Source organism: Gymnoscopelus braueri, assembly GCF_963280865.1.
Source record: "Gymnoscopelus braueri genome assembly, chromosome: 11".
Lineage (NCBI taxonomy): Eukaryota > Metazoa > Chordata > Actinopteri > Myctophiformes > Myctophidae > Gymnoscopelus > Gymnoscopelus braueri.
This window is the reverse complement of record NC_137613.1, coordinates 30,990,635-31,003,372: the sequence shown is the minus strand read 5'-3', so window position 1 is coordinate 31,003,372 and position 12,738 is coordinate 30,990,635. Positions and strand designations below refer to the sequence as shown.

At 42.0% G+C, this 12,738-nt stretch overlaps 1 protein-coding gene across 2 annotated transcripts in view; it reads left to right on the top strand.

Annotated features, from left to right (window-relative positions):
- Window positions 1–1,758: 1,758 nt before the first annotated feature.
- The window catches only part of osbpl10a (oxysterol binding protein-like 10a), a 90,274-nt gene continuing 79,294 nt past the window's right edge, over window positions 1,759–12,738 (top strand). For both annotated transcript variants that reach the window (XM_080441545.1, XM_080441544.1), the window contains exon 1: window positions 1,759–2,305. In XM_080441545.1, the coding sequence (XP_080297671.1) occupies window positions 2,025–2,305 (281 nt within the window). In that variant the 5' untranslated portion in view covers window positions 1,759–2,024. The remainder of the gene's footprint in view (window positions 2,306–12,738) is intronic.

Genomic DNA, 12,738 nt, shown 5'->3' with positions numbered 1-12,738 from the left:
GCCACAAGTCTCTGCAACTGCTTTTAAATTTGTGTTGTATCACACGAAAGGGGAACATTTCTGTTTTGTTTTGTTTTATCATTTGTTTTATCATTGAATATTGATGTGAAAATGAAAATGAATTTGTACTGTGATGTATCTCGACGACACTGAAAACCTCAACCTCAATGTCCTTCGAGAATAAATAAAGGTTTGAAATGAAATGAATTATGTCCTTATGATTCCTGTGCTCTCTCTAGGTCGCCCTCACATTTCCAGTCATCTCCAGTACTTTCCGCGCCCCTGTATCTTTCTTTAGTCCATCCACGTAGGTAGGTGGGACGCCTTTGTGATCGATGTCCATGTGTTGGCTCCCACAGTGCAGCGTGCTGGCTGGGAGCTCCCGGTGTCTGTGGCAGTGATTGACCAGCCTCACCCTTGGTCACCCCCATCAGTGCTGGACAGTAACGAAGAACATTTACGTGAGTACTGTTATGTACATACATATGAGTACTTTGTCCACCACTGCCCCCATACAGATGCTTGTTGGTAACGTGCTCATCCTGGTTGATGTAACATTCTGGTCTCGCAGTAGCACCCATCCAGGGACTTCTGCAGGGCAGGTTTCAAGGTGCAGCATTCACAACCATTTAGCAGAAAGGACTTACAATCACAGAGAAGCTTGATATGTCTGGGAGGTTGGAATTTCCACACACTGGCCTTGCCATTTAGAGCCCCCTTGCCTCCATTGCCATTTGTGGTCCCCACCTTGGCTCGTATACTTGTACTGTATAGGCTACCCTTGTACTTTTGCTCAGAGCTCTTCAGTAATACATTTATTTTGATTGGACATGCCATACTTACTAGCTGCTATGCTTTAAAGTAGTCACTAGACAAAAGTGAAGTATTTAAGCAACCACTTAACAAAAAAGCTACCATCTCTTGTGCTAAGCAGGCCTAATTATTCACTCTTCATTGCCTTTGAATGATATTAGAAACCCTGTGCTTGTGTTTGTCAATCTATCAAAGCAGTTAAAGGTCTCTTTTGATTTTGATTAATTCATGACAGCCCAGTTTTCTTTCTGGGGACACAGACAAATGTGTTTTTCAACTTATAGGCTATCTTATGATTTTTGTATTTTATTGCATTTTAATATGTAATAGTTGTGTTTCTATCTGTTGTATAGGCTACTGTATGTCAGAGTGCCAAAGGGAAATGTCCATTTTATGTCAAATATAATGGATAATAATTGTTGTCTATCTTTTATTATTATATCTTTATTCACATAGTAGGCCTACCTATGTTTCTTTTTTTTTGGGGGGGGGGGGGGAAGTCTTGTGAATATGAAGACTTAAGAGTCTCTATGTCTTCATATTCACCAGACTTCCCCCAAAATAATTAGCAGATTGTGTGCACTAAATAATGGTCTCTATGTCTTCATATTCACCAGACTTCCCCCAAAAGAATTAGCAGATTGTGTGCACTAAATAATGGACTAATTTCGTTGATTGTTGGTAAATATGGTAGCCTAATTTGAACACGTGCAGCAGTACCTCAGCTGATTAAGCCGCAGCTGGTGCAGTTTTGATGCTGTTCAGTTTGGGGGATGTTTTTGTGGCGACGTATCTATAATAATAGTAAGATAATGATAATAATAATCATGATAAATATTTGATATTCTAATATCCGGGGGATGGCCAAGAGCGGAGTGGGAGTGCCTGAGCTGTGTGTGTGTGCTGTGCTGCTCAGCTCTCCTCCTTACAGGAGAAAACGCTGAAGTGACACGACCGACCGCAGTAACGGAAGAACAAGTCCTTGACAGACAAACGGGGGAACATGCCAGCGCTGTCACGCATCGAGAGACGCTCAGACCACAGTAGGAACATGGATTCTACATATTTCATGCTCCTGATTTAGGTCAGGCAGACGCACAAACACGCACGCCGCGCACACACACGCCGCCCCTGTTTACCACTTATGCGCTTGTGAGAAAAATCTTCGTGCCTTTTGCTGCTCCATCCACGCTGTCCCGTCTCCAGACAGAATGGACAAGGCGCTCTGCAGCAGTCCGCATCCCGGGACCAACAACAACCCCAGCCCCGGGTCCGTGTCCTCGGAAAGAGACCGGGGGAACCCCGCATGGAAGGTCGCCAGCAGCAGGACCCCCGGGTCTCACAGTCCCGGATCAGCCTCCCTCGGAGCAGTAGCAGGGGGTCGTGGGACTGTGTCGTTGGGGAACAGCATGAATCTGCAGCAAGCGCACAAACGTCAGCTGGAAGGAGTGCTGAGCAAATACACCAATCTGATTCAAGGCTGGCAGAACAGGTAAGCAGTGGAACGAGTAGCCAGCTGGTCCAGAGCGTTAGTGAGTTCTCTCTAACGCCCGCTGCTCTGCTCGCAGACCGAAAATTCCACTGCCGTGCGAGGTCTCCGTCTTTAGTAATACAAAAAAACTAAACTACTTCGCTACTCACCGAAAGACAAAGGCTGTTTTGTCTTGTTGAAAGTCTATTCTCCAGGGTGGGAAGCCTGTCAGCACCCCACCTTCTCAGTATAATACACTTTTTGGGCAGAACATAAAATATACGTACATTATTGTATTTACTCGACTGCGCCCTCTACAGATCTGGTCAATGGTAATTTAGATTGACCAGATCTGTAGAGGGCGCAGTGGAGTAAATAAAATAATTTCCGTCTGGTGGACATGTATTATTTTCTGCCCAAAAAGTGTACCATATAGGGGAGGTGGGGTGCTGAGAGGCTTCCCACCCTGGAGAATAGACTTTCAATGACACAAAACGGCCTTTGTTTTGGTGATTAGCGAAGTAGTTTAGTTTTTTTTTTTTTTTTACTAAAGACAGAGACCTCGCACGGCAGTGTAATGTTCGGTCTATGAGCAGAGCACCGCGCCTGACAGAGCGTTAGAGAGAACTCACTAACGCTCTGAGCTATAGAACGAGCCGAGGAAACGACCACGTACACAGACAGACTACAGTACATCATATAGGCTACCGTCACGTCACATGAGATATATGCGTCGTGTTGTTATGATTTACCTCGTCCCCGTTGTACTTCTGACCACGTCACTTGACTTGTGTGTGTGTGTGAGCTCAGCTGTGAGGGGAGAGAGGAATCCATAGGCTACTGCACGAATTATTATTGTGGGCCCTCTACAGCAGTGGTTCTCAAACCTTTTCATGTCAAGGACCCCCAAATGATATGTATTTGGCTGCGGACCCCCATCTCAAAAATATGTTTTGCGAGGGACCCCCCAGAAGCAAAGATTTGAGTTTAAAATGTTTTCTTTACAAAAAAAAAAAAATATATTCAAAGATTTGTGCAAATGTACACGATTTTTCAAAAATAGCAGATCTACAAGCTTGTGTATATATATATATATATATATATATATATATATATATATATATATATATATTTTTTAGGTACTATAAAATATGATTAAAGTGGTTAAAATGATTGTGACGCTTTATTAACTAATGCTTGGGACCCCACTTTGAGAACCTCTGCTCTAGAGATCAGCCTTAAATGGCATTGGGATAGTATGTGATTCTGGTACTACTACTACTGCATTCTCTTATTGAAACGATATGTTATATTGCTCCTTGTGGAAACGTCTTGTATAGAAGTAGTTGACTACAGGACAGTTTCACCTGCATACATTATAGCAGTGCTTTGTTGTGCAGCTGTGGACCATGCATCATTTATACGTTTCCTGTTATATATAATTAAGTAAGTTATAAGTTATATTGCACAACCTTTGGATACATTCCAGTGTGTGTGTGTGTGTGTGTGTGTGTGTGTGTGTGTGTGTGTGTGTGTGTGTGTGTGTGTGTGTGTGTGTGTGTGTGTGTGTGTGTGTGTGTGTGTGTGTGTGTGTGTGTGTGTGTGTGTGTGTGTGTGTGTGTGTGTGGGGGGGGGGGGGGGGGTCTTGAAGTCTTATTTAGCAATGCTGAGATGACTGCAATGTCTGCCTGTTGATTTTGGACCAGCTGTGAAACATCTGGGCATCTGGGATAGTTTACAAAAGTGTTTATTGAGGTTTGGAGTCCTCATTGTTGCCATTTCCTGCCAGCCACCAAATGTAGCTAACATGAATGATACAAACTTTTGTGTGTCTTTGGAGGTCCAATGTTCAGTGTAAGCAAACAGCGTGTTGACAACAAATAAACAACATGGCACGTTGACCACAAATATTCACACACACACACACACACACACACACACACATGCACGCACAGTGTTGTGATCATTGCACTACTGCAGTGAAGCAGGCAGTATGCTGGAGTATACTGTACTGTCCGGGCAGGTGGCCAGTGTTTGTGTGTGTGTGTGCGCGCGTGCGTGTGTGTGTGCGTGCGTCTGCGTGCGTGTGGGGGTGATTGACAACCAGACAGCAAAAAACCTTCTGGCCTACTGTAGGTCTTCTGTGCTGTCTCACCTCCATGTAATAGTGCGCATTTAATTATGTTAATTATGTACATTATGTAGGCATAATTAATAGGATTGTTGCCATAGAAGCAAGCAGCCTTTATTTATTTATTTATTTATTTAATTACTTTTTAATTGAATTTGAAACCCTCTGCAGGTAGAATGGTCAAGACATTTACTATATAGAACGAAGAGGAGTGGAACACATTGATTCTGCGCCCTTAATGATCATGATTACTTGTAACGTTTTTATAGCGCTACACACCCATGAATATGTTAGCCTATCAAACAGGAATTTTATGTCCTTTGCGGCACACATGAGTACATACCACACAAATAGATACAACATACATTACAAAGGTGTTTTCTGTCTTGGTCTTGTCAGTGAGATTCTGGGTCAATCAGGATGTTGAGGCAAACGGAGTCGGTCAGTCGGAGACACCTTGAATTTCTAAGATAGAGGTGTTTTACATGAGCTCACAGGAAAAGTACACCCCACACACCCTATATACTTAATTGACCAGAGTCCCCCAGGGCTCTATAGTAGGCCCACTCCTTTTTTTTCCTGTAGTAAAATAGCCGATCTACAAGCTCACAATGCGCCGTGTTGTGATGCATCCTGAGCTTTTAATGTAGATCTGCTATTTCCGCCAAATGGTACGCTAGGTTTCATGTGGTTAAACACACAGCTTGGTGGTCAAGTAGTTATCTGACTAAAGCAGGGTTCGGACCAGGCCAGGGAGGCCCGCGCGACAAAGCCAATCTGTACTCCTAACAATAAATGCTATATTTATTTACAATTGCGTCTTGGTATCTCGACTAATAGGACATATCATAAGGAGAAGGACAATCATTGCGATGACTCTGCACACAGTCTAGTACAGTGGTTCTCAAACTTTTTCATGTCAAGGACCCCCAAAATTATATGTATTTGGCCACGGACCCCCATCTCAAAATATCTTGTTCCAGGGACCCCCAGAAGCAAAGATTTGAGTTTCAAATGTTCGCTTTCAAAAAACATATATTCAAAGGTTTGCACACATTTTAAATAGCAGATCTACAAGCTCATAGCGTGGCACTCGGTGCACGCTATGAGCTTGTAGATCTGGCATTTTTGAATAGCCAAAGTATAAAACGCTAAAGTGGTTAAAATTATTGTGATGCTATGTAAAGGCCCAATTCGTTATCCCCCCCCCCCAAGGATCCCTGAGGGTCCCCGGACCCCACTTTAAGGTCTAGTATTAATGTAGTAGTAACTAGTAATGGTCTAGTATACAAGACAGCAATGTTCAAATTGTTATTTGCCTTTGTTCTGACTGGTGCCTGTCGGCCGGAGCTGTTATCAACAGGTATAAATAAAATATCAATTTGTTATTTTTGTGTTGATAGAAGCAGTCCTGTTTTCAATCCCAAAGTGCTTATTGGTGACAGTCTGGCTTTTCCGTTCATTGGGTGCGATTGGCTCACATCCAGAATAAACATGTAGTCTAGTTCAGTCGTTCTCAAAGAGGGTTCCGGCCGGGGACCACCTGAGGGGGGGGGGGGGGGGGGGTGTTCCCAGCTAAATGATTGATAGTTTGGAGTGGACCAAATGGACCCTTACTTGTCTGTAGTGCTGAGAGTGTACACATGGAGCCAAATGGACCTTTATTGGTCCATTTGGCTCCATGTGTACTCTCTCAGAGAGTCATGTGGGTCTGTAGCCTAATGCATAGTAAACTGGGGGCCCTGGAATAAGTTTGAGAACCACTTGTCTAGTTAATGACAAGTTAACACTGCCTGAATGTAACTGGCCTTGTCTGTAGGAGTCAGGACTTGGGTTGAATGAAATCTGATCAAACAGTTTACACTAAGTGGGACAAAGCCACTTTATCAGTAGCTCATAAAATCAAATCAGGGAAGTAAACATACCTCTGTTTACTTGCTGCTGTTGTGTTACACAGTTTACAAGACTACTCAATAGTCTTTGAACTATTGAGTAGAATCTTGTAAAATCATGTTTCAGATTATCTTCTAGAATCTTTGCATTTTTGTGTGTGTGTGTGTGTGTGTGTCCGTGTGTCCGTGTGTCATTCTGTCATTTTGTGTACAGCTAATCTCTGAAACCGTTGGCTTGATCGCAGCGAAACTGTGCACACACACTCCCTGGATGCCAGAGCAGAACCTCTGCTCCAATTTTTTCACATGGGCCTTTTATAGCGCCACCAGGAGGCCGATTTGTGCAAAACACATTTTTGAACAGTACTCCTACAGATTTTGGCCAAAAATCCCCCAAATCGGTACACAGTATCTCTATAGTCATTAAAAGAAACGGCTCATTTCAGATTTTTCATATTCCATCCTGATTGGCAAAAATTGTCTTTCAAAGTTTGCAGGAGTACTCCGTTTCGAACAAAATGCCTCAAATCATGAACACAGCATGCAATTTCCGTGAAATTTTGCACACACATTCCCATTAGGCCGAGGAAGAAATGCCATTTGAAAATGTTCAAATCAGCCTCATGGTGGCGCTGTAACACGCCGATTCGTGTTTTTACCTATAACTGCACCGATCAGTGTAAAACTTTGTATGCACACTCTTTAGAGGTCAAGGAAAAACCTTTGCCCTGCATTTTTCACATTTGCCTTTATAGCGCCACCAGGAGGCAGACTTATGTAAAACATTTTTTTTTATATTACAGATTTTATCCAAATTTCACGCAAATCGGTAAACATGATCTCTATAGTCATGTGATCAAGACGGATCTGTTAGATTTGTCATATTCCATCCTGATTGGCTAACATTGACATGTAATGTTTGCAGGAGTGGCCCGTTTTGAACAAAATGCCGCAAATCATGAACACAGCGTCCGATTGCGATGAAACTTTGAATGCATATTTGCACTACGTTGAGGAACAAATGCCACCCTTTTAACATTGGCCTGTTATAGCGCCACCAGCAGGTCAAATTTAGCAAAACACATTTTTAGAACAAAATGCCTCAAATCATGCATGCAGTGTCCGATTGCCGTGCACGGCCTAGGAATAAATGGCACCCTTTTCACATTGGCCTATTATAGCGCCACCAGGAGGCCATAATAACCTACCTGACCTGGCGGAGACTTGTGCTCCGAGGAGCACTTTTTCTAGTTTTTGACAGAACACTGAGGAGAGAGCTTCGAGAAGAGTAGAAGCATCATGTCATTTGACATCAGATCTGTCAGATTGCAGATCTACAAGCTCACAACAGTGAGCATGCATTGTGAGCATGTAGATCAGCGATTTTCAAATAGCCGATGTGTATAGGTTTAAAGTGGTTAGTGGCTGTATTAACTCATTTTGCTGGGGACCCCCTGGAACCTCCCCAAGGACCCCTGGTGGTCCCCGGCCCGGACCACACTTTGAGAACCACTCATCTAGACAAAGCGGGTCCCCAACATGGAATTGAACCTGATGTGACATAAGCTGGTATTTTGGTCCCCAAGGGGCACTGTCATTTTTCTTTTCTTTTTTGTCTTTTCTTTTCTTTTACAGATTATGAATGTGTCTTGACTACTGCAGCAACATCTGATGTAGGTCCACTCAAGTTGCATATGATTTAACCTGAAAAGCGCTATATTCTGAGAAGAATTTGAGTCGGCTATTTCTTTTGACAATACAGTTATACATTGTAATCCTATCCAAGCATAAGGACGTTATTAATAATGAATGAGATGAGATTCTATATGTCTATTTTTTACTAACGTTTGACATGGTCCTGGCTGTAATATACATGACCTGTATACCCCAGAAATATTATATTTAAATTTACATTAAATGTCGATATGGTACTGAACTGAACTATAATTTTAAATCTTGTCATTTATTGCTTTTGGTTCATGTACACATTAGACAACATGTGATCTTAGTTATTCTTGGTTGTGCATCGTGTCTCGCACCAAAAATTTGGGCTCTACAAGCTCACAACGTGTAGCGCTGTGACACGTTCTGAGCTTGTAGATCTGCTATTTTCGGTGCGAGACACCGGTGTACAACTAAGTATAACTCAGGTGTTATATGACTTCCACATCTTCCATTCTGTTCTCAACTCAACGTTATTGTCACTAGGCCTGAAAAATGTTCATATATATTTTTTTTGATTGTGGAAATAGCAGATCTACAAGCTCACATGCGTTGCGATGTGTTGTGAGCTTACAGATCGGCTATTTCCACTATTAATGTTTTAAAGTTTTTACTACAGTTTTAAAGTATAAAGTTATTAAATATTTCAGTCATTTCTTTGTATATTTAGGTTGGGTTAAAAGTCATAACATGACCATCTGACTTGAATTTGTTGTTGATTATTATTATTATTGTTGCTACAATGTCTGAGGAATCAGAACAAATCATTTAACTATTATGTATATATCAGTAAAGGAACCTTGAACCTAAAAAAAAACACACTTATGTAATCAGAAATAGATAACTATTTGAAAGTGGAAATGACTGAGGTTTGAATCAGCAGTTGATGAGATGATGTTGGTGTAATTATATGACCTATCAATCACATTCTACTTTCCCATCCATTCTTGTGTGTGTGTGTGTGTGTGTGTAGGGTGTATTTTTTTAGGATGGAGTTTGTTTTAGTGTGTGGGGAATATAAACGATATGTATCAGGAAAAAAAAGTGTGAAAAATATCTTTTGGAGGAATACAGTATATTTTTTCCCCATCTTCCCTTAAGTTCCTATTTAGTTCCCACAAGATCTGAAGTCGTGGGAACAAGATAATATTAAGGAGAAAAAAAGAATTTAACGTTGCAAAAAAAACCCCAAAAAAAACCTGTGCTAATTATGTGGGTGGTCATGTGTCAAATTGGAGGGATGTTCTCTTAATGTAGATATCATGCGTGGTTGCATGTTTATGAACACACATACAGTTTGCATATACAAACGTTGCATATACCTGCACATATGAATTCCCACCTACTTAGCGCTTATGAACCAGGAAACATGCACTTTATAGCCTATTTCGGGATTAATGGGTTGCCTGTACATTACGCCTATACCACCTATAGGCTCCCATACCTCACAATTAATGGACTATTAGACACACACACACACACACACACACACACACACACACACACACACACACACACACACACAGACACAGACACAGACACAGACACAGACACAGACACAGAGAGAGAGAGTACAGTACTTCAGTAAATGTTAGTAGTTTCCACCACTGCACACCTTGACAACTCTGAAATATCCCCTTGGCATCACATTCACTATATTATCAGCATGATAAATGCTTGTGCTTTTACTACCCTGTGCCAAACGGAGGTCTTCATGTGCCAATATGAGATTGAAACGGGATGGTCCTGTTGTAGATACAATGTACAACATTCAGTACTGTACCTGCAGATGGCTTTAGTCCAGTTACGCTAATTGTTAGTGATTGACACACACAGAGAGAGAGAGAGACCATTGGGTATGGCAGAGAGAGAGACAGAGAGAGAGAGACAGACGAGACCGACTATTGTGTATGGCAGAGAGAGAGAGACAGAGGGAGAGATACCATTGGTGGGGTATGGCAGAGAGACTGAGGTTTTATCATGGTCAGCTCAGCTCGGCTCAAAGTTGACATTTTTTGCTGTACTCAAACTAGAGCAGCAGGTTTCTGTACTGTGGCTCACATATTGTTTCCAAGGTGATGGCACACACCGATTTAGCCTAGTTATTAAGCAGTTAGGCAGTAATCTCTCAAGAACAGATTCTGCACTGCGTGAGAATCTGTCGTGAAGGCTCGTCGTAACATGTACACACTGGGCTACAAGTAGGCGTGCCTTCAGATCAGGAAGCAGGCCGCGCTTTACCCAATCAAATGTAGTGGGCGGGATTCACATGTCCGTCGATCTTTCCCCCTCGAAACAAACCGAAACTAATTTAACAATAGCGTCCGCGGAGCAGACAAAACCACGGAAATATATTCACATTTTAACTTACTCTTTCATCATAGAAACAAGTGGGCTTATAACCAAAACGATCCATGTTCTCTGGGAGAAGTGGTGTTAGTGTTCCGTGTAGAAATATTGTTAGTGGGAATGAAAACATAGTCGCACCAACCGGAAGTGACGCGGCATAGGCATACACAAACACCGGTCTCCTTGTGCTCTGGCTCTACGTTTTCTTCCCCCCAGAGCCAACAGACATAGAACAAACAGCAGAGGGCGCTGTTTTTCATTTTCAGTTGGCGATGGGTTCCCAGATTGGTTAGGCAGTAATGGGGAAATCACTTTTTCCCATTGCATACAGTCAACAAGATTCATTACAAATTGCATTGTGTGTGTAAATGCATGTGTCTTGCATGCAGCTTTCCCTTTATATGCTGTGATCTGGTACTGAAACACAAGCTAAAGTACTACTGTATATGCTGTCAGCTTATACTCTACAGGAGTGGTTCCAAAACTGGGGGTCGGGACCCCCAGGGGGGCCCCCAAATGATTTGGGGGGTCCCCCAACAAACCAACATTAAGTAAGTGCATTCAGGGTATCAAAAGTAACCAATAACCTATACTATAAAAGTGGTCCAACATAGGCCAAATTGTCACATATTGGTATATTACCTAAGAAAGAGGAATATTTTTTGAAAATAGCCGATCTACATACAAGCTCTGTAGATTGTAGATCGACAATTTTCACAATATTTATCTGTGGAACCGAGTCAAACAAAATGTAACGCCTCAACTCCTACAATTCCAAGTGCTTGTCAGGGTCCCCAGTTCACATATGGTTATTTTGAGGGGTCACATCCTGAAAAGTTTGGGAACCCTTGCGCTATAGTTTCAGCTCATTTATATGATTGTGATTTGTGAATTTTTAGGTAATTAATAATGCTATTGCAGTGCCCGTTTGGGGCATGACAGCCACTCATTCTCGTTGCCTCTACATTATACCACCTTTAGGCTCCCATACCCCACAATTAATGGACTAGTACCTTCATACACACACACACACACACACATACATACATACATACTGTACATACATACATACATACATATATACATACATTACACACACACCTTGACAAGTCTGAAATGTCCCCTTGGCATCACATGCACCTTACAATCAGGCTTTTGCCTGATTGAAAAAGTGCTGTGCTTTCCTGTGCCAAACACCAGACCGCTGAATCTACAGAGATCTTCACATTAAGAGGCTGAAACAGCATTCACTAGTGTACCTGCAGATTGCTTTGGTCCAGTTACGTTAATCGTTATCAGAAAAACGATAGAGAGAGAGAACGCTGGGTTTGGCTGAGAAAGCAAGAGATACCGTTGTTGTCTATGGGTATAGCAGAGATGGAGAGAGAAGGGAAGACAATTTGTGTCTGAGTATGGCATGGAGAGAGAGACCATTGCTGTCTCTGGAATTGAGAGAGAGAGAGCATTTGTGTCTTTGTGTATTGCTGAGAGAAAGATATTATCCATTGGGTATGGCTACGAGAGAGACCGTTGTCTTTTAGTATGACAGAGACTGAGGGGGAGAAAGCGAGAGAGACCGGGGGTTTTGTCATGGTCAGCTAAACTCGGCTCAAAGTTGACATTTTTGCTGTAGTCAAACTATAGCAGCAGGTTTCTGTACTGTGGCTCACATATTGTTTCCAAGGTGACAACAGAGACATATTTAGCCTAGTTTTTAAGGCACTAAAGGGGAAAGTATGTTTTTCCATTGCACCCAATCGACAACATTCTTTTCAAATTGCGTGAAAAAATATGTGTTGTGTGTATATTATAGATGGATAGATATCACATTAAGCTATAGTTGTACTAATCAGTCAGCTTATACTTATGCCTTTGAGGTACATTTGTACAATCTGTACCCAGAGATCTATGAACTACAGTATGTTCATATTAGGCAGACTTTACGAGATGACTCATCTCAAGGGGTTGATCCTTCTAATAAAGGTACTACTGTATACTTTGTAATAGAGTACTGAAAATCCTGAACACTCCCATTACCTGTTGGCTTTATCTCTTAATTTTCTTTGGCTTCTGCTGTATTTATGGTGGGAGTCTGGGAGAGGATGGTCTTTTCTTTGCCACTGATGATGATTCTATATTTAAGTCTCTCGAAGCAGCCTGCCAGCCAGGGAGTGAGTATTTTATGAAGGATGAATAATTTCTTTGCAGATGTGCATGGTGGAAAGGAGGAGCTGGTGCGGTGTCTGTGCTCCATTGATCAAAGCATGTGTCTGGGTCACGCACAGCTGTGGGTGTCTGATTTGGCAGAGTATGGATCTATGGGATCCCTAGAGCTCTGCTTTTCCTCAGAAAACGACATA